At 52.8% G+C, this 26,115-nt stretch overlaps 2 protein-coding genes across 6 annotated transcripts; both read left to right on the top strand.

Annotated features, from left to right (window-relative positions):
* The first annotated feature begins 293 nt into the window (after positions 1-293).
* On the top strand, positions 294-7,900 carry SP7 (Sp7 transcription factor). Of its 2 annotated transcripts, none has more exons than XM_046013042.1 (2): positions 294-519; positions 6,089-7,900. In XM_046013042.1, the coding sequence occupies exon 2, from the start codon at positions 6,122-6,124 to the stop codon at positions 7,361-7,363; it is 1,242 nt and encodes a 413-aa protein (XP_045868998.1). In that variant the 5' UTR covers positions 294-519; positions 6,089-6,121; the 3' UTR covers positions 7,364-7,900. The 2 variants fall into 2 exon arrangements, with proteins under 2 accessions (XP_045868998.1, XP_045868997.1); XM_046013041.1 differs by lacking the exon at positions 294-519 and adding an exon at positions 987-1,060.
* Positions 7,901-12,850: 4,950 nt separating this feature from the next.
* On the top strand, positions 12,851-26,074 carry AAAS (aladin WD repeat nucleoporin). 4 transcript variants are annotated; one of them, XM_046012462.1, is made up of 16 exons: positions 12,851-12,913; positions 13,795-13,922; positions 17,221-17,276; positions 17,592-17,683; positions 17,881-17,927; positions 18,179-18,277; positions 18,572-18,715; positions 23,501-23,621; positions 23,962-24,086; positions 24,322-24,382; positions 24,516-24,606; positions 24,797-24,890; positions 24,990-25,057; positions 25,405-25,486; positions 25,599-25,683; positions 25,821-26,074. In XM_046012462.1, the coding sequence occupies exons 3-16, from the start codon at positions 17,228-17,230 to the stop codon at positions 26,043-26,045; spliced, it is 1,383 nt and encodes a 460-aa protein (XP_045868418.1). In that variant the 5' UTR covers positions 12,851-12,913; positions 13,795-13,922; positions 17,221-17,227; the 3' UTR covers positions 26,046-26,074. The 4 variants fall into 4 exon arrangements, with proteins under 4 accessions (XP_045868418.1, XP_045868415.1, XP_045868416.1 ...); XM_046012459.1 differs by lacking the exon at positions 12,851-12,913 and adding an exon at positions 12,920-13,099; XM_046012460.1 differs by lacking the exon at positions 12,851-12,913 and adding an exon at positions 13,143-13,276.
* The last annotated feature ends 41 nt before the right edge of the window (positions 26,075-26,115 follow it).

The following is a 26,115-nucleotide window of genomic DNA, read 5'->3' as shown; positions in this document are numbered from 1 at the left end:
GCGGTCAGCTCTGGGGGGGGAGTGTGTGTGTGTCCGCCTCCAGCCATGTCACTGTGCTCATGTGTGTGTGAGTTTGTCTGTGTCCATTCATGACAGTGGCCGTGGCCGTGTGGGCAGCGCCGTGTGTGCAGACGTGTGTGTTGATCATCCTGTGTTTGTCCATGAGTGTGTATGTCAGTGTGTTCCAGTCTCTCTGTGTGAGTGTCGTCCCCAATCCCCCATCCCCCCCCTGGATCTCTAATTAGTGGTTTGGGGTTTGTTCCTTTTCCCTCCTGTTCCTTCCCTCAGCGGCGCGGCGGCCTCAGCAGCAGTAGGAGAGCGGCGGCGGCGGCGGCAGCCAGGACTCTGGAGTCAGAGTAGGACTGTAGGATCGCAGCAGCCCGAGTGGGAACAGGAGTGGAGCTGGCCTGGGAGAGGAGTGCAGCCCTCGAGGGGCCCTGAGGCCACCCCTTGCCCGCACTCCCACTGCCAGACCTCCAGGGAGGAGAGACCCAGGACACCCAGCCCCAGAGCCCCCAGGTACATGACACCAGGGAGCCCCGGGAAGGGTTCCCTTGGATGCCTTGGGGATTGCCGGGGGCGGGGCAGGGCGGGGCGGGGTGTGGGACACCTGGGCCCACCGTCCCTGTCCCTTCAACCCTCCCCCTCAGCACCCCCCAGGACACCCTGACAACTTGCCCATGGTCCTACCCTCCTCCTGCTTCCGCCCCTTCCCTGGAGCCCTGTTTCTCCTCTCCCGCCCAGATCCCTTCTTTGGGGAGCTCAGCAAATGGAGCAGGAAATTTGGACCCTCTGCCTCCCTCTCTCGCCCTGCTCATTGGATCCGGAGCCTTCTCCGCTGGGAAAGCTGTAATTAGAGGGTGGATCCCTACAGACAGAGAGCAGCCCCCCCCACCCCCACCCCCCAGTCCCTTCTAACTTTAGATCTCTTCTCTCCCATTCTCCCATTCTCCCTCCCTCTCCCTCTCCCTCTCTCTCTCCGGCTCGGCTGGCTCTCTCCATCTGCCTGGCTCCTTGGGACCCGTTCCCCAGCCTCAGGATGGCGTCCTCCCTGCTTGAGGTAACTGCCCCCACCTCCCCCACCAGGACACCAGTGACAGTCCTAATGGCCCTAATCCCTGCCTGCTCCACCCCCCCTCCCAACTCACACAGACAGTGGCTGGGGTGCTTGTCACTTCTAGGGTCCCTCTGATGAAGAGAGAGGACAGGGCTCAGAGGGGGGAGCAGAGGGCCCGAGGTAGGGTTGGAGAGAGTGGGGCCAGGGGTCAGAGAACAGTCAAAGGAAGATGAGAGGGGCCAGGTCAGAAGAAGGCACAGACCTCTGAGGTCTGCCCTGCACGCCAACCCTGAGGAGTGGACAGGGATGGAGAGAGGAGGAAGAGGAGGGCTGGGAGAGAGGCCAGCCATGGCAGACCAGGGGAGAGAGTGAGAGGGCTCGTGGAGTGGACACTGGGCTACAATGGGCTCCCGAGTGCCTTGGGGGTCCCGTCTCCGGGAGCTCCTAGCCTGAGCCTGAGCTGCAGCTGGTCTGGTTTGTAGGTGGGCAGGGGCTGGGCCTCTGTGCCAGTGTGTGTAGAGGAAGAGGTGAGCTCTGAGAGAGGGGAGAAGGGCGGCCCTGTGCGTGTGGGGGGGCTGACCAAGGCACTGGGCCCGGGCCCGAGAGGGAACCCAGGAGGAGGGCCAGGGTCTGAGGCCGCCTGCCCGGCTCACAAATATTTAGCTTTCAGCCAAAGACAAACTCAGCTCTATTTTGGGAGTGGGAGGCTCCAGGGCAGCTTGGGCCACTTCCCCTACAGGCTGGGACCCCAGCATCCCTTGCTTTTGGCACTGAGGATGAAGGGATCTAGGGTACCGTGGAGGTCAGCTTTGGGGGTTTGAAGAAATCATTGACTCTACCAAGGGTTCTGGGGGACTCCAGGTGCATAGTTGGAAAGGAAGGACTCAGAGCCACTCAGAGCCACTTAGTACATCCTGAGTTCTCCTTGCTTCTGAGTCTCTGACTCTGTTTCTCTGTCATCATCTCTGTCCTGCTTTCTGGGTCCTTCCACAGGAATTTGGAGCCAGAGAGCCCTCCCTACAGGTCTTCCAGCTTCAGGAGCCCCTCAGAACCCCCCATCTCTGCTCCCAGGGCCCTAGCTCATGTCCCAGGGGTGATGGGCCAAACGGGAAGCCAACTCACTTGGCCTGTAGGAGGGGTGTGTGTGTGAGACGGAGCGGGCATCTTTTGGCACCTGTGTTCACTGGCCTGGGTGGAAGTGTTAGGACATAAGGTACACACCAGCGCTTTGTGAGGGCACAGGTGTGTGTGTCTGCGGAGCAGGTGGGCCTTCTGAGCATCTGTTGGTCCAAGCGTGGACTGGTATGTGTGTGTGGAAAGCTGGGAATGGTGAGTTTGTGACTGAGTCTGAGGGAATGGCAGGCAAGGCAGTGGGGTGGACATGATGCCCCTCGTCACTGCTCTGTGTCCATTCGAGGGTCCCAGGCGTGGGGCCCTGCCTCCTGCTGCCCTGAGGGCACATTGCTGTGCCACCCCCCCCCCCCATCAGACTCTATACTGAGCCACCATTAAAACCCTGAGGTTGGTCTTCAGGAAGCTTCAGGACCAAGGTGCATGGACATTCCAGGGCCATCCAGGGCAGGGGCAATGTCAGTGGGCGTGGGCACCATGCCAGAGTTGCCAGCGTGGCACTGGGGCCTGGGGGAGGGGCTGGCCTGGAGGCCTGCTGGAAAGGCACAGGATTGGGGTAGACTTGGCAAGAGGAGTGTGTCCTCACATCTGGGCCTTCATGACCCTCACTGCTGGTGAGCCGGAGATGTCCCCCACCCAACACAAAGGCATTCCAGTCCCTCCGCCTGTTTCTCCTACTTTTGGGGCACTTGGGCCCTCAACGGTCCCCCTTCCCCACCCAGGAAGCCCTCTGCCTGGTATGGGCGGGCTCTCTGGTGATGGAAAGAACTTGGGAGTTCCAAGAGGGAGGCAGCTGCTGCCTGATGAGAGGCTCACCTGGGAAGAGTGAGCTGCAGGGGGAGAGGCAGGAGGGAGAAATGGGGGTGAGGGCCAGGTGGGGATGGAGAACTGGAAGTGGGGAGGACCCAACAACGAACAACACAGGTGGAGGCAGAAAGTGGAGAACGGGCACCCAGGAACTTGGGTGTCCAGAGTGGATGGCCAGCAGGCCCTCGGGTGTACAGTGAGCTTTAGCAGGAGGTCAGCTGGGCACTGTGAGCTCCCTGGAGAAGGGGGGCCGCCTTCCCTGGCCATGCTGCCCAAACAAGTGAGAGAGCTGGGACAGCTCCTCGTTCTTTCTCTGGAGACGCCTCAGTACTTTCAGCGTGTTTTATTGTTTCAGTGGAAGGTGGGGCGGAGGTAGGAGAAAAAACAACTGGAAGGAGGGACTCCCGGGCCCCTGGGAAAGGAATACATGCGATCAGGTATGGGGGCACATAGGTAGGAGCCTCTCAGGAGCACGCAAGCAGCAGGAGGAGGAAACTGAGGCTGCGGTGAACCTAGCCAGGTGCCCAGTTCTTGGCCTCCAGAACCTGTCTGAGTGGGTCTGGTGCCTTGCTCCCCCTTCCCTGCCTTCAGGGGCCCTGGGGGCCTCCACTCCAGGGCCGGGGTCTCCTGTTGGCCTGGGGCTGCTTGCCTTCTTTCACCCCTCCTTCTCTTTCCCCAGCTGGGTGGGGTCCCTGGGCTTGGCTGAGGCCCCTGTGGCCACAGTGTGAGGGCCGGGCGGGGGGGTGGGGGGGACGGCGTCGGCGTTTTTAAAAATAAACCGACCGCAGGGAAACCAACGGAGCCGGGCTGGGCCGAGGGGGAGAAGCGGTCAGGGGGAGAAGCAGGGAGGAGTGGCCTGGTCTGGGGGTTTTCTGGGGCCCAGCATCATGGTGGTTTTCTCTTAGGTAGGAGATCTGTCTTTGTCGTCGTCCTCCTCCCCCTCTTCTGTTTTCTTCCTCCTCTCTCTCCCTCTCTGTTTTCCTCTGCCTTCCTAGGCCAGGCTCTCTCCATCACCTCTTTGTTTATTCTTCTTTCCTCTCTCTCCATGCCCTTTGATTTTTCACCTTTCTGCTCTTTTGGGTTTCTGCCCATTTCTGCCCCTTAATGCCAGTTTTCCCCTCTGTTCCCCCTCCCCTACCCCTGGGGCTTTTTCCTCTGTGCCTCACCCTGTGCAAGGGTCCTTTGCTCTCTGCCTCTCTCCTTTGCATTTCGTGGTTTTACCTTTCCATTAGGCTTTAAGTCCTGCCCCACCAGCTACCCTGCCTCAGCTTACCCTCTGCTTGGGAGACCAGAGGCTCCAGGGAAACTTTGGCTAGAGAGGACCCAGGGCTTTTCCCATAGCTGAATTTCAGGAAGGTTTTGTTGGCTCAAATTTGGGAGTCTGTGGGATCGACAGGACCTCAGAAAGAGGTGACTGGGCCAGGGAGCAGCCAGTTTGCCCTTGGGGAGCAGTACAGGAATGATGAGGGCAGAGGCCCCTCACCACAACCTTAAAGCCCCAGATGTAGCTGTAGGTTTGTTCAGACACACACACACACACACACACACGCACACACACGCACACACGCACACACGCACGCTGCTGCATGCTCAGAGGGACCAGGCAGGTCTCGGATGCTTAGGTTCTTTTTCAGCTTTACTGGGAAGGCACCAGTTATATTAGCTTTCGAGGGCCCCTGTCAGGGAACTGTATGGGGTCAGCTTTTGAGGGCATCTTTTTGAGTGGGATTCTCAGTGATGGAGGTCTGTACCAGCCGGAGATTCTGGAAGTTATCTCCTCCTGGTGTGTCTTGAGGCTCACCCAGGGAGGGGCACCATGTGCTCCCAAGGGATGGGCATCTCAGGGTGGTTTGGCCTTGTAGCAGCAGCATGATGGGAATTAAGGGCTTTTCGTGCTTCTCAAAGAGCCCCATACCCCATGTCTATGTATCTTCCTCCACGCACGGTGCTGGAAGGGTGAAGAGAGACCAGCTATGTGTGTAGGCTACATGTTAGGGGACACTGGACATGGTGGGGTATGACTGGGAGCCAATATTTTAGCCATCCCAATTCCTGGACCTGGAGGGGTGTGAGGACCTCAGGCTCCTCCAGCCTTCCCAAAGGGGTACCAGCCGGCTCCATGAAGCAGGAGGTGCCCACTGCCCGCTTGAAAGACATTCTTCCCTCAGCCACAGTCCTGGCTTGGCGGCAGCCCTGTTCCCTCTCAATGTCCCAGTGTCTCCGTGTCGCTCCCTCTTGCTCCCCAGCCCTACAATCCCTGCCAAGAGATTCCTTACCAGGGACATGAGGCTGTGGCCTCAGGGAGACCAGGCCACTCGCTGCCTTAGTCAAGAGCTGAAGCAGAGACAGGAGTGGAATATGGGGTAAAGCTGAGCAAATCTGGAGTGGGGGCAACTGCGGTCCTCTAATTTTCTTCCCATGTTACTCTTTGAGCCGCATCTTTCCTCTCCAAGTCTCTGACCATGGCCTCCGCTCTGAACCCACTTCAGGGAGAGGACCCCTAATTCTCACTCATCTAGGTCCTGCATCCATTCCTGGCTTTTCCCGTGGTTATTTATTTATTTATTTATTTATTTATTTATTTTTTTAAAGATTTATTTATTTGACAGATAGAGATTACAAGTAGGTAGAGAGGCAGGCAGAGAGAGAGAGAGAGGAGGAAGCAGGCTCCCCGCTAAGCAGAGAGCCCGATGCGGGGCTCGATCCCAGGACCCTGGGATCATGACCTGAGCTGAAGGCAGAGGCTTTAACCCGCTGAGCCACCCAGGCGCCCCTCCCGTGGTTATTTAAGAAGCATCTCCTGTTCCTCTGAGCGCCCCCCCCCCCCCCGGCACCCCAGCAACTCCATAGTGAACTCTGCCTCCTGGACTGGTTGCTAGGCTGCAGCCTGGACCCGGCTCTCCTTCCTACGACTCCCACTCCATCTGAGCTCTGCCTTGGGGCCCAGTGTTCACCGGCCTGTCCTCCTCTACCTCCCATCCTCTTCGACTCTTCTTGGACCCCTTGGTTCTACTCTCCATGTCTCTAGAGTTTTGCCCTTCTTTCTGCACTTCTCCTCCTCTCCCCCTAAGCCGTGCTTCCCTCTGTCCGCAGGAGGAAGCTCACTATGGCTCCAGTCCTCTGGCCATGCTGACGGCAGCGTGCAGCAAATTTGGTGGCACCAGCCCTCTGCGGGACTCAGCGACACTGGGCAAAGCAGGCGCCAAGAAGCCATACCCTGTGGGCAGTGACCTTTCAGCCCCCAAAACCATGGGGGATGCCTACCCAGCCCCCTTTACAAGCACCAATGGGCTTCTCCCACCTGCAGGCAGTCCTCCGGCGCCCACTTCTGGCTATGCCAATGACTACCCTCCTTTTTCCCATTCATTCCCTGGGCCCACGGGCACCCAGGACCCTGGGCTACTAGTGCCCAAGGGCCACAGCTCTTCTGACTGCCTGCCCAGTGTCTACACCTCTCTGGACATGGCGCACCCCTACGGCTCCTGGTACAAGGCAGGCATCCACGCAGGCATCTCACCGGGCCCAGGCAATGCTCCTACTCCTTGGTGGGACATGCACCCGGGGGGCAACTGGCTAGGTGGTGGGCAGGGCCAGGGTGATGGGCTGCAAGGGACACTGCCCACAGGTCCGGCTCAGCCTCCACTGAACCCCCAACTGCCCACCTACCCCTCCGACTTTGCCCCCCTTAATCCAGCTCCCTACCCGGCTCCTCACCTCCTGCAGCCAGGGCCCCAGCATGTCTTGCCCCAAGACGTCTATAAACCCAAGGCAGTGAGCAACAGCGCGCAGCTGGAGGGGAGCGGTGGGGCCAAGACCCCGCGGGGGGCCGGCACCGGGGGCAGCGGCGGATACGGAGGCGGTGGAGCGGGGCGCTCGTCTTGCGACTGCCCCAACTGCCAGGAGCTTGAGCGCCTGGGGGCGGCAGCCGCTGGGCTGCGGAAGAAGCCCATCCACAGCTGCCACATCCCTGGCTGCGGCAAGGTATACGGCAAGGCGTCGCACCTGAAGGCGCACCTGCGCTGGCACACGGGCGAGCGGCCCTTCGTCTGCAACTGGCTCTTCTGCGGCAAGCGCTTCACCCGTTCGGACGAGCTGGAGCGCCACGTGCGCACCCACACCCGGGAGAAGAAGTTCACCTGTCTGCTCTGCTCCAAGCGCTTTACCCGGAGTGACCACCTGAGCAAACACCAGCGTACCCATGGCGAGCCAGGCCCGGGACCCCCTGCCAGCGGCCCCAAGGAACTGGGGGAGGGCCGCAGTGCAGGGGAAGAGGAGGCCAGTCAGACGCCCCGACCTTCAGCCTCCCCAGCACCCCCAGAGAAAGCCCCTGAAGGCAGCCCAGAGCAGAGCAACCTGTTGGAGATCTGAGCAGGGTGGAGGGTATCCAGGCCCAGGGCTGCCTTGCCGGCCTTCCCTGGCTTCGTGGACCACTGCTTGCCCCTCACCCCCTTAGCCCCATGCATGTTGCCCCTGGGGCTCTTGCCAGCTCTCCCCTGGCCGGTTTTGGGCCTGGGTGTCTCCCGGCATGCCTCGACAGCTCACCCCTCCCTTTGCCGTGAGCCTGTTCCACACTCTCATCTCAGGCCCTCACCTTATGCCTGGTTTCTGCCCTCTGGCTTCCTAAGATCTTCCCTCACACCTCTGCTCTTACCACCCCATCTCATTTTCCTTCCATCTGGGCTCCTGACACTTTCTTTGTCCAGCTCACTAACTCCTTGACAAGCATCCTTTCTGCTTCCCAAGCTTATTTACCACTATTGCTTAGCTTCCAGGCTCCAGTCTTCCCAGCTTCTTCTTCCACTTGCTTTCCATGCTCCAGAACGTTCTTTGTTTTTGTTTTTTTTTACAAACATAATGATGATGATGATGACGATAATTTATTGCCCCCTGGTGGCCTCTTCATTAGGGACCAGAGTTAGGGGGATTGGGGTTAGTGACCTGGCAGGGAGCAGGGTGCCAAGAGGGGGGCAGACCAGTGGGGATCTGATCCCAAAGATGGGGTGACCCCAGGGTCAGGGAGGCTGCCCCCAGGCCTGTATATTTAACCCCTATGTTCCAAGAGAAATGAATACTAATAATAATAATTCTATTTATCTAAGTTATGATGACAGGTCAGGTAGAGTGAGCTGGGGAGGGAAGGAGGTCCATTTCTGCTAGGAAAATTTTAGCTAAGTGTATCTCTGTACAGAAAAAGTGTTAGTGGAGATCTTGTTAATAGAATTTCTATCATCAGGGTCTCAGTTAATGGGGTTTCTCTTTTAATAGAATCTCTGCTAATAGGGTTGGTTAGCTAGATCTCTGTTAAAGAGTTGATGGGGTGTCTCTCAATTAGAGAATCCCCGATATTCCCAGCCCCAGCCAGAAGCTGTGAAACCTCAAGTCCTATGGAGGGGAGGACTGGAATGTACCCCAGCTCCCTTGACCCCAGAGCAGGTTCTTCCACTGCCCCTCCCATGACACCATGACCCCATCAGGCTAATCCCTTGTTGCCATGGTTACAGAGAGCTTGCAGCTGCCATCCTAGACATGCTCTTTGGGGAAGCCCACCTAACAGGAAGAGCACACTGGTTTGGAGGTGCCTGTCCTGGAGAATAGGTGGGGAAGGATTTCTCTGGGATCACATTCAAATAAATCAAGTATTTATTGAGTGCCTATTTTTTACAAGGCACTGCTAGGCTGGTGCCTAGAAACCACGAGAAAGAAGAATTTATAGAGCTAGGAGGACAGAGATCCCCAATTTGATTTGGGGGATTGCATCCCCAGGCCCCCAACCAGGGACTTCCAATGCTCCCAACTCCAACTCTGGTGACTTTTAAAGCCGCTTCGTGCCTTTGAATGCCTTTCCTGTGACTTTGGATCCTCCTTTCCTATCTCCTGCTCCCTCAAGGCCCCAAGTTAAAGGGTTAAAGCCGCTGGAGCTTGGGGAGAGGGTAATATTGTGGAAGGGAAAGGATCATGCCCTCATGGAGTCTTTTTGTTTATTATTATTATTATTATTTAATAAAAATTTCGATTTTAAATTTTGTCCTGGTGAGAAAAGAGAAAGAGGAAGGAAGAAGAGTGAGCCACAGGATTTTTCCTTGGCAAATTGGAGACTCCCCACGGGCATCCTATCCTGCACGTTGGCACACTGTGCCCGCGGCAGAACCCTAGGTCGGCCAGGCCCTCGGGCTGAGGTCAGTGTTCGAACGCCCAGAGCGCCCCGTCGAGTTGGGAAGGCGGGGAGGAGGTTCCTTCCCCGGCTCTCTCCCGGTCTCTGCCTCCCGACCCCGGCCGGGGTAGGGCCCCGCAGTCGCGGTGCGGACTACCGCGCGGCCCCGAGCGGGTCCCGGCGGGCCGCCCCCAGCCTGACACGTAACCGCCCCCTGCCCCGGGCCTGCAATCAGCCGTGCCCGCCGCCGAGTTAGCGGACGAACAAAAGCCACTCTGTGGCGGCCAGCCCGGAGCCACAATAGGGCTTTGTGCGGCCCCCGCCCCCGGGCTCCCCCACGGGGTGAGGGGGCGCACAGGCAGCGCCCCCGGCGACCGTCCCCCCGGCCAGCTCGGAAGACACTGCGGGCGGGCTCGGGCGACCAGCCCCCTCCTCTGCCTGCCGCTGCGGCCGTCCCGGCCAGGTGCGAAACCTCCTGCCCTCCGGCTGGGCGCGCCGCTTCAAAGGCGCTTTGAAGAGGGCCGCGTTCCAGAGCTCCTCCAGCGGGCGGGGGTCCCGAGCGGCGGCGGAAGAGACGTGCGCCCGGCGCTGGGGGGCGGGGGTCCCGGGCTCCCCCCCCCGATTCTGGCCCCCGCCGGGCAGGCTCCTCAGGACCCCCCAGGGCCTGGCCCTCTCGCCACCCGGTCCCCGCCTGTCCGGTGCCAGCCCCCGCCCGCCGCGGCCTCGCGGTCCTCCCCTCCCGGCCCCTCGGCCCCTTTCATCTTCCCTAGACTCCGCTTGGGGTTTTGCTGGTTTCTGGGAGATAAAAACCGCCTCAAATAGCGGCGGCGCGCTGCCAGGACAAACAGGGCCAGGCGGGCCATGTGCGCCTGGTTACCGACCCTGAGCCGGGGCGCCGGGCCTCCGCAGGCGGAGCTCCGGGCGCCCGGACTCTGGCGGCGCCTCCCGCCTCCCAAAGTCAGGGACCCCTTTAGGAGACTCGGGCAGGGGCCCGGTGCTGCCTCGGTTTCCCGCCCAGGTCGTAGGGTGCCCCCCGCTCAGAACTCGGGGAGTAGAGACCGCCCGCTGAGCGCTCTGAGTCCGTGGGGCGGTGGGTCACAGTCACTGTGTTGCTGGGGTCGCCGCGCCCCCTGGTGAAGTAAGTGGGAAGTGCGCTGGGCCTGGATGTCGGCCTCCTAAGAAATCTGCAAACCCTGAAAACACGGAGCAAACGTTAAGTATGGGGGAGGCGGGGAGGGGGGCGAATATGAATACACAGCGCACTGTTCCTCCTCCCCAGTTCATATTACAGGGTGAGTGGCAGGCACTGAAACCCGTAATTACAACACAACCTGTTAGTAGAAATCAGGCTTCACTGAAGGGAGGTGCAAGTTGCAGGCCCGGACCGAGGTGATTTCTTGGGGGGTACCTGGGGTTGGATGGTGGCACGACTGAGTACAAAAACTTTGTGGGTGGATTCTCAGTGCTCTTCCCTAGTCTGTGAGAGCTGGGGTCCCGCTTTCCTCCTTTAAAGCCTGCACTGCCTCCCCCTTTCTTTTTCTTTTCTTTTTTTTTTTTTTTTAAGATTTTATTTATTTATTTATTTGACACACAGAGAGAGAGATCACAAGCAGGCAGAGAGGCAGGCAGTGAGAGAGGGGAAAGCAGGCTCTTTGCTAGGCTCTCTGCAGGGCTCCATCCCAGGATCTGATCATGACCTGAGCCCAAGGCAGAAGCTTTAACCCACTGAGCCACCCAGGTGCCCCTGCCTCCCCCTTTCAAGTAGACCTTTTTTCAGCAAGTTTCCCCAAACGACCCTGTTTTTACTCTAGGCTCTTTAAGTTTTCTGTGACTTTCCAGACGACAGTGAACTAACCTAGAAAATTACACTGGGGCTGCTCAAAATTTGGTTTGTGCGGTATCACCTGGGGGCGTTTTGGAAATAGTTTGCTTAAGAGCTCCACCCCAGAATCTGCATTTTAGCAAGATCCTCCTGCGTGTTCACTAACATTTGGGAAGTACTAGTGTAGAGGAGACCCATGACTTTCTCTGTGTTAAGGGCATTTGCAGAGAAGTCTTGTTTTCTGACCCTGGGGTAACTCTCTTGGGGGCAACTTTTCATGTAGAAAGGAAGAGCAGACAGAGCCCAAGAATGCTAAACTTAGAATGCCCCCTAGATTTTCCAACTAGGGCAACTCTTGGGAGTGGGGACTATGCTTTATACATTTCTGTGTCCCTAGAGCATGTTCGTTTGAATTGCCCATCAACCCTTATTAAATGAACAAACCAAAGCCCAAGGTCACCGAGTTCATGGCAGAGTTAGAGCTAATCAACTGTTTAGTACTTAAAATTTATTAAATGGCTTCATTTCCATTATTTAGTACGAGAAACAGCCATGGGAAATAATTAGGACACTGCAAAAGTGACAAAGCTGAGGCCCGAAGAATTCACTTTCCCAAATCACACAGCTTTAAGAGGAGTCTCTATTCTGCAATCTAGTTCCATCCTTTGGAATCAGAATAAAATCAATCTCACTTTTCTTCTTTAATATTTAAAAGAGAGAGACAGAGCACGAACACAAGCCAGAGGTGGGGGCAGAAGGAGAGGGACACGCAGACTGGCGGCTGGGCAGGGAGGCAGAGGTGGGGCTCTGGTCCCAGGACTCTGGGATCATGATCTGAGCCCAAGGCAGACAGTTAACCGACTGAGCCACCCGGGAGCCCCTCTTTTTCTTCTTTATTAAAAAATATATTTTATTTATTTTTTAAGTAAACTCTACACCCAGCATGGGGCCAAAACTTGGCACTCCCAGATCAAGAGTTGCAGGCTCCACTGACTGAACCAGTCCAGAGCCCCAATCTCATTTTTATTCTTAAATCAGAATGCCTGGTTTTGGTATAATCTCTGTGTGTCACTTTCCTCATGGTGCTAGAACAGTACCCACCTCATGGGGCTGTTGTAAAGATTATACAAACCTTTGGGGCGCCTGAGTGGCTCAGTGGGTTAAGCCTCTGCCTTCTGCTCAGGTCTTGATCCCAGCGTCTTGGGATGGAGTCCCACATAGAGCTCCTTGCTAAGAAGGGAGACTGCTTCTCCCTCTGCCTCTCATGAATAAATATGTAAAATATTTAAGAAAAAAAACAGATTATACAAGTACTTTATAATAGGTGCTCAGGAAACGTCACTGTTTTCCAACTCACTTGCCGCCACCGGTAACCCCGGAGGCTTGAGGTTTTTGTTGGCACATCCCTCTCCCTCCCAAGGTCTCTCCTGACTTTATTCCTCCCGGAGGCTTTTCCCTCAGCTTCCCAGCCAGCTGCCCCAGACAGTCCGAATTTTCCTCCGGATGATCCACAGTCCTGGGAGGGTTTAATTAGATACTTCCTTGAACGTGGCTAATTTTGGGCTTTCCAAGCATTGAGAGAGTGAGTAGGAAACTGTGTTGCGGAATTCGGAATTGGGGGGAGGGGAGCAGTCTCACGGAAAACACACACACACACACAGTCTCACGGAAAACAAACACACACACACACACACACACACACACACACACCCTGCCAGCCCCCCCCCACGCCCACCCTGACCCTTAACTAGTGGCTGACCCCGCGGACATGCTCGCGCCGTTCCCCCTCCAGCCACCAGGCGGCGCGCGAGGACGTTCTGGAAGTCTGTCCAGGGACTGCGCACGCGTTCGTGTTCTGCGTTACTCTTCCCCTCACTTCCGTTGAATTTTGCAGCGCCGTTTGTCCCACACGGCTACCCGTACGGATCCGAATCTAGCCCGGGAAGTAAGAGTTAGGGAAGCGCGATCCGTGAGTTTACCGATTCCAGACGTCCTCGAGACCGGCAAGATGTGCTCCCTGGGATTGTTCCCTCCGCCGCCGCCTAGGGGTCAAGTCACTCTATACGAGCACAATAACGAGTTGGCGACAGGCAATAGCTATGAGAGTCCGCCTCCCGACTTCCGGGGCCAGGTGGCCGGAGCGAGGAGGGAGGGGACCGACAGGCATGGGGGCGGGGCCCGGGAGAATGGGGGACCTGAGGCGCCGTAGCCGGGCCGGGTTCGCGGTCCTCAGCCTGGCCAAAGAAGCAGCCTGGCCCAGACTTGAGACTAGAAGCGCTGGAATGTATTTTAGGGCTGGGATTGGAGGGTGAGGGATGTTGAGGAGCTGTGGGGCGGGCCTAGAGGGAATGGAGAGAACGAGGGAGAATTCAAGGGATATGGGTAGAAAACTGTTGAAAAGTTGAGGAGAGTATCTGGGAGAGCTGGGAAGGCACAACCTGGAGTGTTTTTTTGTTTGTTTTGTTTTGTTTTTGTTTTTGTTTTTGTTTTTGTTTTTTTTTAACCACGGAGTTCCTGGGAAAGAAAAGGGAGAGAAACTACTACTTATTGAGCGTTTGCTATGTAAGAAAGAGACTGAGTCAGGTGTGCCTCACACATGTTATAAGATCTAATAGTCACAGCAACCGTATGAACTATGCCACTTCTACAGATAAGAGAGTTAAGCTCTGTTTCACTTTCCCACAAGGATTGGGTTTATAGGATGGGAAGCAGGTCTCCGGAGCCTCTTACTCCTAGCCCAGCTGTGGTGTGGAGATGGCAAGGAGTTCAGCAGAGATCTGGGGAAGAGACTGACTCATTGTCACACCTCTCACTTCTGGCCTGTAGTGGATCAATCTTCCTGTCCTGAACCTGACGAAGGATCCCCTGAAGACCCCTGGGAGACTGGACCATGGCACAAGAACTGCTTTCATCCATCACCGGGAGCAAGTGTGGAAGAGATGCATCAACGTATGGTGAGACGTGGCAAAGGGTCTCCTGGACCATGGTCTGCAGATCCTGGAGAAGCTGGGGTCACCTTCCCTCTGCCTTGGGCTGCCAGGCTCTGTCTAGCTCAGTCCTCTATATCATTCATTATAACAAATTAGCAGTCCTTATTGGGAAACCTAAGTTGACAGAAGTTCATTTCATCTCCAGTGACTTGCCTTGCTTTCTGGTTTAAGTGAGTCTGCTCCCTACCCCTTCTTCGTGTCTTTAGCACTTTTTGAGCCTTTACCTGAAGCTCAGCAAGGTTAGGGATAATGTTGCAGTGAATAATCTCATATTTAGGTCATTCATTTAGCACGTTTAGGAGTGGAGCCGTACTGCCTGGATTCGTTCCTGGCTGTGTCACTCTGTAGCTGTGTGATCTTGGGAAAGTTACTTAATCACTTGGTCCCTCACTTTCCCCATCTGTAAAACGGGACTGATTTTATAAGGTTGTAGTGATGATGAAATGAATTAGTGGATATAAAGCACTCAGAGAACAGTGCCTGGCACATATTAAGACCTTCAAGGGTTAGTTATTATCACTGTCACCTGTAGGATAAATTCCTACAAATCTAGTAGGAGGCTTCAAAGAGTATGTCCATTTGTAATTTTGTGAGCTGTTGCCAAATAGTCCTCCATTGAAATTCTACATATTTACAGTCCCACACGTGCTACCAGATTTAGATATTTGTTGTCATAATACCATTTAATTCATTTGTTATCATAGTACCATTTAAATTGGACATCTTTGTGTGAGTGAAGTTAAACAGCCATTTATTGTTTGATAAGTCATTCAGTCCCAGGCTCTTTCCCACTGCCTACCTCTTCAGCTGCTGGTTCTCTGCCTTTTCTGTCCCGCCTCTTTCTGATGTCTCTAAAGGGGTGGTTTCCTGGGCTGGACTCACAGGTTCAGACCTGTGTGTTCCCTTGTCTGCCAGATACCCTCACTTGGCTCTTCGGCAGGCTTTCTCTCACTCAGCATGTTCAAAGCCAATCTCTTCATTTTCCTTTCCAAACCTGCTTCTACCTTGTGTTGTTCATCTCAAGGAATGGCTTTTTTTTTTTTTAAACATATATATATATATTTTTTTAAGATTTTATTTATTTGACAGAGATCACAAGTAGGCAGAGAGGCAGGCAGAGAGAGAGGAGGAAGCAGGCTCCCCGTGGAGCAGAGAGCCCGATGTGGGGCTCGATCCCAGGACCCTGGGATCATGACCTGAGCTGAAGGCAGTGGCTTTAACCCACTGAGCCACCCAGGCGCCCCTCAAGGAATGGCTTTACTACTCATTTGGGAGCAGGTGGCTTGAGTGTAGGCTCTGAGGCAGACCCTGATGCTGCTACTTCCTACCGAGGTCATATTGATAATATCAAATTCTTCATTCTCTCTTCTCTCATCCAAAAATGTGGTTGTTTTTTTTTTAAAGATTTTATTTATTTATTTTGACAGAGAGAGATCACAAGTAGGCAGAGAGGCAGTCAGAGAGAGAGGGAAGCAGGCTCCCTGCCGAGCAGAGAGCCCGATGTGGGACTCGATCCCAGGACCCTGAGATCATGACCTGAGCTGAAGGCAGCGGCTTAAACCCCTGAGCCACCCAGGCGCCCTAAAAATGTGGTTGTTAACAATAGTTATTTTGTAGGGTTGTGATAGCGGCTGATTTAGATAATATGTGCAAAGCTTCTGGCCCGGCCTTGGCAAACCATGGGCAGAATTAGCTTCTGTAATTATTATGTAGCCATTTCCCTTGGTGTTACTCTTACTAATGTCTAGTTAGCCCTCAAGTTCTGTTCATTCTACTTCTTCAGCCTCTCAGATCTGTCTGCTTTCTCCAGCCCTGTTGGTTCAGGGCACTTTGGCCTTTTTTCCAGATTCCTGAAGTAGCCTCTTAACCCGTCTTCTCCTCTCCATTTTTGCGCCCCTCTAATTGGTAGCCAGACTGATCTTTCTAAAATGCCAGTGTGGGGGGGCGCCTGGGTGGCTCAGTGGGTTGAACCTCTCTCTGCCTTCGGCTCAGGTCATGATCTCAGGGTCCTGGGATCGAGCCCCGCATCGGGCTCTCTGCTCGGCAGGGAGTCTGCTTCCTCCTCTCTCTCTCTGCCTGCCTCTCTGCCTACTTGTAATCTCTCTCTGTCAAATAAATAAATAAAATCTTTAAAAAATTAAATAAAAAAAATAAAATGCCAGTGTGGGGGTGGGGAGGGGAGGCACGCCTGGGTGGTTCAGTTGGTTGAGTGTCCGACTCTGGGTTTCTGCTCAGGTCGTGAGATGGAGCCCGCTTCAGGCTCCGTGGGCAGTGGAGAGTCTGCTTGAAGGTTCTCTCCTTCTGCCCTTCCCCCAACTGGCAACGCACATGCCCGTGCTTGCTTGCTTCTCTCGCTCTCTTTCTCCCTCAAATAAATATTTAAAATGCTGGTGTGGTCAGTTTATTCCTCTGCTTAAAATCCTTCCATGGTGGGGCACCTGCCTGGCTCAATGAGTACAGCATGACTGTTGATCTCAGGGTCATGAGTTTGAACCCACATTGGGTTCACAGTCTTAGGGCAGGCCTTGATCCCCTGACCTGCTCACCAAGCCTTGAAAGATCTCTCAGGCTAGTTGCCTTGTTGGTAAAATGAGCAGAATGCCATTCAGATTCGTGATAATTAAATGAAAGGATAATAAATAAAGTGCATGGCACATACTTGGCACTCATTAAATGTGAGTGCTTTTTTTTTTTTTTTAAGATTTTTGTTATGTTGTATTATTTTAAATAGGCTTCACACCCAGCACGGAGCCCATTTAAGGGGCTTGAACTCACGACCCTGAGATCAAGACCTGAGCTGAAATCAAGAGTCAGGTAGTTAACAGGCTGAGCCACCCAGGCACCCCAAAGATTTTATTCACTTATTTTTTTTTTTTAAAGATTTTGTTTATTTATTTGTCAGAGAGAGAGGGAGAGAGGCAGAGTGGCAGGCAGAGGCAGAGGGAGAAGCAGGCTCCCCGCTGAGCAAGGAGCCCAATGTGGGTCTTGATCCCAGGATGCTGGGATCATGATTCGAGCCAAAGGCAGCTGCTTAATTGACTGAGCCACCCAGGCATCCCTGAAGATTTTATTTTTAAGTGATCTCTACACCCACTGTGGGGCCTGAACTCACAACCCGGAGGTCAAGGGTCACATACTCCACCAACTGAGCCAGCCAGGCACCCCTGAGTGCTCTTGTTTTTAGTAAGTTACTGAATGAGTAAACTTGTAGAGGGAGACCAAAAGGGTCAGAGTAATCTGACTCCCAGCTTCCTCTCCTCAGGCGTGATATGGGCCTTTTTGGGGTGCTGAATGAAATTGCGAACTCAGAGGAGGAAGGTAAATATTTTTCCCTCCAACCTTCTCTAGTTTTAGGTTGGCATCTCCTCTCATATTCTTCCCAATCCATCCCAATACCTCTTGGCCCAGTCCCCTTCCCTTTAGCATTCTTTTTCCTGTCCTTGTTGTCTATTCTGGTACCGTCTTCTTTTCTCCTCTCTGCCTATATCACATATCCCGAGTGGGTGTCCCAAGTATGGGTTCGGTGGAAGACCCTGGGGAGTGCTTGTCCTTTGTTTGCTCATTCCTTATCCAAGGGTGCCCAGTGACAGCCCTGTGAATGGTTTAATCAGAGCTGCTTCCTCAACCCCACAGTGTTTGAGTGGGTGAAGACGGCGTCCAGCTGGGCCCTGGCACTCTGTCGATGGGCCTCCTCCCTCCACGGGTCCCTGTTCCCCCATCTGTCTGTAAGTCGGGCTTCCTCCCCTGGCCCTCTGGCTGCCGCTCCCCCATTTCTGCCCTCTTCCACTTTCCATCCCTTAATTTCAGGGTGGGGTGGGAAGAAAGACTGCAGAGGGTGGGAATAGTCCAGCTCCCCTGTGGGAAGTCGAGGAAATAAGCTTCTTTTGTCCCAGTGCATCCTCTGTCCGCTTTGTTCTCATAGCTCAGGAGCGAAGATCTGATTGCTGAATTTGCCCAAGTCACAAACTGGTGAGTGTACAAGCTCTGAGGCTTTTGTGGGAAAGAAGTCCTGAACCTTGGAACTTCTCAGTGGGAGAGGGAAGTCAAGCCACACACCCCTTCCACCCTTTTCCTACTACCCACATTCTTATTCCCCCACAAAAACAAAAACAAACAAACAAACAAAAAAAGTGAAAAACAGTAATGTTCTCATGTGAAAGGGAATCTGAGCCTCTGGGCTGGGGGATGGGTTCAGGCCCCTCGTGCTCTCTCCGGCCCAGGTCCAGCTGCTGCTTGCGGGTCTTTGCCTGGCACCCCCACACCAACAAGTTCGCAGTGGCCCTGCTAGATGACTCGATCCGTGTGTATAATGCCAGCAGGTACGTGGATGCCTACTGGGTGGGCTCCCACTCTTCAGTCTCCATAAGTTAGTCTCCTTCTTCTCCAACCTTGGTTCCAGGGCTCCTGTAGGTTCCTGGGCCTGAACTAGTATCAGGGAATCTCTACATGTTTCCTGTTTCCAGATCTAATTTTTATCTTATCCTTCTGTCCCACGATACCCCTGTGCTCTGGGTGGTCAGCTTCCTTCTCTTGGCTTTCCCTCCTCAACTGAACTCCGGTCCCCTGAGCTGTAGTGTTCCTGCTTTGACTCAGTCCCGTAACTTTCACCACAGCACTACAGTCCCGTCCCTGAAGCACCGGCTGCAGCGAAACGTGGCGGCCCTGGCCTGGAAGCCCCTCAGTGCCTCTGTCCTGGCTGTGGCCTGCCAGACCTGCATTCTCATCTGGACCCTGGACCCCACCTCTCTGTCTACCCGGTGAGTCCCAGCAGCCTCTGTCTTCCTTTGGCTGGAGGCTCGTGGCCATATTAGCGGTGGGGGCTGGCGAGGAGGTCTGGAAGTTCTTTATCTTCACAGCACTTCCCAGGGCGGTGGGAGAAGCAGACCTACGGTCAATGTCGAGCTGCTGAGAATGCTGGAATCTAGAGGAAGGGATAGAATTAGGAGCTTCTGGAATTGTGGGGAAAATATATATATATATATATAATATATATACATATTATATACCTATAATATGTATATATATAATATATATACATATTATATACCTATAATATGTATATATATAATATATATACATATTATATACCTATAATATGTATATATATTGTGGGGAATATATATATTGTGGGGAATATATATATATTATATACTTATAATATATATAGTGGGGAATATACATATATATATATATATATATAAAATCGTGGTGTAGAAAGACTGCCTTTTCCAGAGGATTTTTTCAGATGTAGGTTTAAAGGCAGTAGGGGCAGGAATTCATATAGGCACAAATTGAAATCAAGGAAATAGGAAGAAGAATCCTCATGAGAACTTAAGTAAATATTAAATCAGAAACTGGTCCTTTATTATTATTTTTTTAAGAGTTTATTTATTTATTTGACAGAGCAAGAGAGATCACAAGTAGGCAGAGAGGCAGGCAGAGAGAGAAGGGGAAGCAGGCTCTCTGCCAAGCAGAGAGCCCGATGTGGGGCTTGATCCCAGGACCCTGAGACCATGACCTGAGCTGAAGGCAGGGGCTTAACCCACTGAGCCACCCAGGCACCCCTGGTCCTTTATTTTTATTTTATTTTATTTTTTAAAGATTTTATCCATTTATCTGATAGGGAGAGACAGCGAGAGAGGGAATACAAGCAGGGAGAGTGGGAGAGGGAGAGGGAGAAGCAGGCTCTCCACTGAGCAGGGAGTCCGACGTGGGGCTCGATCCCAGGACCCCGGGACCATGACCTGAGCTAAAGGCAGACGCTCAACGACTTAGCCACCCAGGCACCCAGAAACCGGTCCTTTAAATTATGAGTAAAGAAGAAAATCTTACGGCCAGCCTTACTAGGGTAAAAGAGAAAATCAGAGTACAGTATTTTTAAGAATGGCAAGGAATATGGAAGATATGGAAGAAATTAGAAGAATTATTACAAACTATCATGTATAAGTTAGACCATCACATTGAAAATCTAAAGGAAAATTTTTTTTAAGGATTTTATTTATTTTAGAGAGAGAATGAGACAGAGAGAGAGAAAGTGCAGAAGAGTGGGGAGGGTCAGAGGGAGAAGGAGACTCCCGCAGAGCAGGGAGCCTGTTGCGGGACTCAGTCCTGGGATTTCAGGATCATGACCTGAGCTGAAGGCAGTTTTCAACCAACTGAGCCACCCAGGTGCCCTAAAGTAAATACTTGATTCTCTACCAAAATCTGTAACCAGAGTGGATTGTGTAAGAAATTAAAACAGATGAACTCAACCACTAAAAAAATAAAATAAAATGCCATGCATACATGGCTTTATGAGAATTCTATCTGATTTCAAAGAAAAGATAATCTCCATGTTGTATGTATGTGTTTTTTATTTTTTAAGATTTTATTAATTTTTGGTCAGAGAAAGAGAGTTCACAAGCAGAGGGAGTGGAGGGAGAAGGCTCCCTTCTGAGCAGGGAGCCCAAAGCAGGAATTGATCCCAGGACCCTGGGATCACGACCTGAGCCTAAGGCAGACTCTTAACTGACCGAGCCACCCAGGCATCTCTGTTTGTTTTTAAAGTAGGCTCCATGCCCAGCCCATAGTGGTGCTTGAACTCATGACCTTGAGATTATAGTCACATGCTCTACTGACTGAGTGATCCAGGCTCCCCTCCACGTTATTTGAACTAGACCAGATCACAGAAGAATTTGGAAATTTTTGGAAATCAGGCTCCTGTTTTTTTTCTTTTAATAAACTTTATTTTGGCATAATTTTAGATTTTTAGAATAGCTGCAAAGATAGTACAGAGTGTTTTGAATATCCATCACCCAGTTTCACCCTTTTTTTTTTTTAGATTTTTAAAAATATATTCACTTGAGAGAGAGTGAACAAGAGAGAGCGAGCATGCGAGCACATGAACCCAAGGGCAGAGGGAGAGGGAAAAGCAGACTCCCACTGAGCCCAGAGCCCGATGCAGGACTTGATCCCAGGATCCTGGGGTCATGACCTGAGCTGAAGGCGACGCTTAACCAGCTGAGCCACCTAGGCACCCCTGTTTCACCCATTGTTAACATCTTATGTTACCATGTGACATTTGTCAAAATTAAGAAACTGATGTTTATACGTTCTTAACTTAACTCAGGTTTTTTTCAGATTTCACCAGTTTTTCCATTGATGTCCTCCTGTCCCAGAATGCATCCCGGTTTATTTTTATAAAGCTCAACCCTAAAACCTAAACCTGGCAATAAGTAGTGTCAGAAAGACAGTATTTTATTTTTATTTTTTTATTTTATTTTATTTTATTTTTATTTATTTTTTTTTTTTAAAGATTTTATTTATTTATTTGACAGAGAGAGAGATCACAAGTAGACAGGCAGAGAGAGAGGAGGAAGCAGGCTCCCTGCGGAGCAGAGAGCCCGATGTGGGGCTCGATCCCAGGACCCTGAGATCATGACCTGAGCCGAAGGCAGCGGCTCAATCCACTGAGCCACCCAGGCGCCCAGTATTTTATTTTTAAATGTTTTATTTATTTATTTGACAGAGAGAGAGAACACAAGCAGGGGAAGCAGCAGAGGAAGAGGGGAAAGCAGACTCCCCACTGAGCAGGGAACCTGATGTGTGGCTCAATCTTGGGACCCTGGAATAATGATCTGAGCCGAAGGCAGAGGCTTAACCACACTGAGCCACCCAGGCGCCCCTATTTTTATTTATATTTCTAAAAGATTTTGGTTATTTATTTGACAGAGAGAGACACAGTGAGAGAGGTAACACAGGCAGGGGGAGTGGGAGGAGAAGCAGACCTCCAGCTGAGCAGGGAGCCTGACACAAGGCTGGATCCCAGGACCCCAGGATCATGACCCGACCAAAGGCGGATGCTTAATGACTGAGCCACCCAGGCACTCCTCTTTTTATTTTATTTATTTATTTATGTATTTAAAGATTTTATTTATTTATTTGACAGAGAGAGAAATCACAAGTAGGCAGACAGAGAGGAGGACGCAGGCTTCCCATGGAGCAGAGAGCCTGATACGGGGCTCGATCCCAGGACCCCGGGATCACGACCCAAGCTGAAGGCAGAGGCTTAACCCACTGAGCCACCTAGGCGCCCCTTTATTTTATTTTTTTTAAGATTGATTTATTTATTTATTTGACAGAGAGAGAGAGATCACAAGTAGGCAGAGGGGCAGGCAGAGAGAGAGGGGGAACCAGGCTTCCTGCTGAGCAAAGAGCCCAATATGGGGCTCGATCCCAGGACCCTGAGACCATGACCCAAGCCGGAAGCAGTGGCTCAGTGGGTTGAACCACCGAGGCACCCCAAAATTATGTTTGATAGTATCCAATACTAGCAAGACCAGGAAAGTGGGTGATTTTTTTCTTGGTGAGAAGACTATATTGTGATACAAACTTGTCAGATTTATGTTGGCATATTTATGTTTTTAAAAGTGCAAGCCTATGGACGCCTGGATGGCTTAGTTGGCCAAGTGTCTGCCTTAGGCTTGGTGTCGTGATCCCAGTGTCCTGGGATCGAGTCCTGCATCGGGCTCCCTGCAGGGATCCTGCTTCTCCCCCTGCTCATGCACATGCTGTCTCTCACAAATAAATAAAATCTTTAAAAAAATAAAAGTGCAAGCCTTTTATACCCCCAAATTCTGAACACATAGTAACACGAATACATAAGGATGTAGAGTATATCCTGCAGCATTGTTTGAAACGATAAAACATTACAAATTGCTGAAATGTCCATCTGTGGAGGCACGACTGAATCAGTTCTGGTTTATCAGTTCAGGGGCATGGAGACAGGGCAGCCACTGAAAACAATGAGCTGGATCTCTGCAATGGACCCCAAAAGAGAACTAAGTTCAAGAAAAAGTTACAGGTCAGCAGTCTGAGCTCCTGTTGGCACTAGAGGTAGTTACTGTTCGGTGGAAAAGGAAGAGGATGGCCTTCATTCAGGCAGTGGCGTGTACCTGGCAGGCCAAGGACATGGCCCTGGGGGTATAATGCTGACGGAGACACGGGTGCTGTTAGAAGTTCCCAGCCTTGTGGTGGACGACAATCCCTGTGCTGCATCTCTGTGACAAGCAGAAAACCATGCAGAGGCAGAGAGAGTAATTCGGACAGGGAAATGGAAAGATCGGGTTTGCAGCACAGGGTGAGTTCTGCAGAAAAGCAGATAACTCCGGAAAAGAGATTGGAACCCTGAGATAATATTACAGAGGGTTCCATGCCCCAGGCTGGATGGTCCTTCGGGGAGAGGGCTCTGGTCTGGGGCAGAGCGGGACTTCTCCCTGGCTCGGCACTGTCTAGCCTTGCTGGTCGGAAGTGTGTGTCTCCTTGAGGCCTACAGTGAAAGCTTCCTCCTTTGTACTCATTTTCATCTATGAACCTAATGGTGGTGATTGTGCCCTTTCTTCCTTCTTTTTTTTTCCTCCTTAACTTCCATGACCCTTACTCATTTCCCCTACCCTGGATTTGAGGGGTCATGGGGATACGGAAGTTTTGTCAGGAGGTAAGGAAATAGAGTTATGGGGTGTTCTTGCTGCCTTCTGACTTTATACCCTGTTTCCCACCTGCAGACCCTCTTCGGGTTGTGCCCAAGTGCTGTCTCACCCTGGGCACACACCTGTCACCAGCTTGGCCTGGGCACCCAGTGGGGGACGACTGCTCTCAGCTTCACCTGTGGATGCTGCTATCCTGGTGAGTTGGTCCCCACCCCTCTTGCGGTCATCTCAGCCCTTCCTCAGACTTGAGGCAAGAGCAGTCTTTACCTGGGGGTGGAAGATATCCTGTGGGGAGGAGAGGACTAATTGTCCATTTAGTGTTAGTGTTAAACTTAAATCAGGGAGGGAGCAGTACCAGATTCCTCAGATGTAAAATCCTCCTTGCTGTCACTGTACATATAAACCTATTCCCTCCTGTTTTAACAGTCCCTCTCCTGCTTCATCTCCTTTTTGTGTCTTTGTACTGTAAGGGCAGCCCATGTGACAGGATGGGGTTGCTGGAGCTTCCTCTCTCACTCCCAACCCCTTTGTCCTAGGTATGGGATGTCTCAACGGAGACCTGTGTTCCCCTTCCCTGGTTTCGGGGAGGGGGGGTTACCAATCTGCTCTGGTCCCCGGATGGCAGCAAAGTCCTGGCTACCACTCCTTCACCTGTCTTTCGGTGAGTGGGAGGAGGGTAGAGGGAGGGGGAGGGCAAGGCTGAAGAAAGGCACTTGGCTCCTGGACCTTCAGCAGAAAGAACCTTCTGCAGTCAAATGCTCTACCACTGAGCTATACCCCCAGAAAGAACCTTCTGTTCCCATTCTCTGACCTGGCGCCAGGACTGGCAGAGGGAGGGAAGTCCAGGTTTTGGAACCTAGAGGTCCTGAGTTGTGACCCGCCTCTCTTTGGCATAGGGTCTGGGAGGCCCAGATGTGGACTTGCGAGAGGTGGCCTACTCTATCGGGGCGGTGTCAGGTGAGAGGAGACCGTGACTCAGCTGGGGAGGCGGGTCCCAGGTGCCCCAAGTGTGTCTCCCTACATCCTCTGCTTTTCTTCCTGCATTCCCCTGCTGACCAGTGTTCCCCTGCCTTTTGCCCCCTGACCCCAGACCGGCTGCTGGAGCCCAGATGGAAACCGGCTGCTGTTCACTGTACTGGGGGAACCACTCATTTACTCCTTGTCATTCCCAGAACGTTGCGGTGAGTCAGGGGAAACAGCTCAGGATGCAGAATATCTGGGGTAGTCAGAGGGAGGCAGGAACCCTCCAGAATAGGCTACTCTGAAGGATAAGGGGAAGATTGAGAGGTGTTGATGCTTACAACGGATGTGAGGTAGAGGACCAGTAAGAGGCCCACTTCCTGTACTTAAGAGCCTCTGCCCTTCTTGCAGGGGAGGGAAAGGGGCGCGTTGGAGGTGCCAAGTCAGCCACCATTGTGGCCGATCTGTCTGAGACAACAGTACAGACACCAGATGGAGAGGAAAGGTGAGCTGAATGGCTGGGGCTGGGGGTGGGGGTGGCAGAGCAGTGAGAAGGTGGGAGGGATCATGCTGAGGCCTCCCAGCTAACTCTTCTGACTTGTAGACTTGGGGGAGAGGCTCACTCCATGGTCTGGGACCCCAGTGGGGAGCGTCTGGCTGTGCTCATGAAAGGTAAGAGTTGGGAAGGACTGGGCACCTGGGTGGCTCAGTGGGTTAAGCCGCTGCCTTCGGCTCAGGTCATGATCTCAGGGTCCTGGGATCGAGCCCCGCATCAGGCTCTCTGCTCAGCAGGGAGCCTGCTTCCTCCTCTCTCTCTGCCTGCCTCTCTGTCTACTTGTGATCTCTCTCTGTCAAATAAATAAATAAAATCTTAAAAAAAAAAAAAAAAAGAGTTGGGAAGGACTTTGCTCCAGCCACAGCCCTCTTCCCATTCATGGAGGTTGTCCTGGCTCCAGTTCTCTGCCTTGCCTTGGGATTCTGCTTCCAGGATGCCTTCCTATCCCATCCATTTCTCATAGGAAATCCACGGGTCCAGGATGGTAAACCAGTCATACTCCTTTTTCGCACTCGAAACAGCCCCGTGTTTGAGCTGCTTCCTTGGTAAGTGCTGCGTCGGCCATCAGGTCCAAACTCCCTACTAGGCTTCCCATACCAGCCCACGTCCTACTTCACTTGCCCTGTCTCCATTTGCCTGCTCACCTTCTCCCCCTAGTGGCATTATCCAGGGGGAGCCAGGGGCCCAGGCGCAGCTCATCACTTTCCATCCTTCCTTCAACAAAGGGGCTCTGCTCAGTGTGGTGAGTAGGCCGGGCTGCTGGGCTTTTGGGGAGCAGGGTGGAGGAACTGAGCGCTGTGGCTGCTGCGTGGCCCTGCCATGTGGTCTTCTTTGGGCCTAGGCTCTGGCTGTGATTGATTTTTCTTTCCTTCTCTGCAGTGCTGGTCCACTGGCCGAATTGCCCACATCCCTCTGTACTTTGTTAATGCCCAGTTTCCACGTTTTAGTCCGGTGCTTGGCCGAACCCAGGAGCCCCCAGCTGGGGGTGGAGGCTCTACTCACGATTTGCCCCTCTTTACTGAGACATCCCCAACCTCTGCCCCATGGGACCCTCTCCCAGGGCCACTGCCTGCCGGGTCCCACTCCCCTCACTCCCACTTCTAATAATAAAAAGTCCCTTTTGTTGTTTTCCACTCCGTTACAAGACTTTGTCTCCAGGGAGTTGCACTAGGGT

Source organism: Meles meles, chromosome 7 (genome assembly GCF_922984935.1).
Source record: "Meles meles chromosome 7, mMelMel3.1 paternal haplotype, whole genome shotgun sequence".
In the NCBI taxonomy this organism is placed as follows: domain Eukaryota; kingdom Metazoa; phylum Chordata; class Mammalia; order Carnivora; family Mustelidae; genus Meles; species Meles meles.
This window is presented reverse-complemented; position numbering and strand designations above follow the sequence as displayed.

Coding starts and splice junctions, on each gene's coding strand:
- AAAS (XM_046012459.1), top strand. CDS start 12,977: ATGTGCTCCCTGGGATTGTTCCCTCCGCCGCCGCCTAGGGGTCAAGTC. Junction 17,684..17,880: donor CCCTGTTCCCCCATCTGTCT/GTAAGTCGGGCT, acceptor TTGTTCTCATAG/CTCAGGAGCGAAGATCTGAT. Junction 24,383..24,515: donor CTCTATCGGGGCGGTGTCAG/GTGAGAGGAGAC, acceptor CCCTGACCCCAG/ACCGGCTGCTGGAGCCCAGA.
- SP7 (XM_046013041.1), top strand. CDS start 1,040: ATGGCGTCCTCCCTGCTTGAG. Junction 1,061..6,088: donor TGGCGTCCTCCCTGCTTGAG/GTAACTGCCCCC, acceptor CTCTGTCCGCAG/GAGGAAGCTCACTATGGCTC.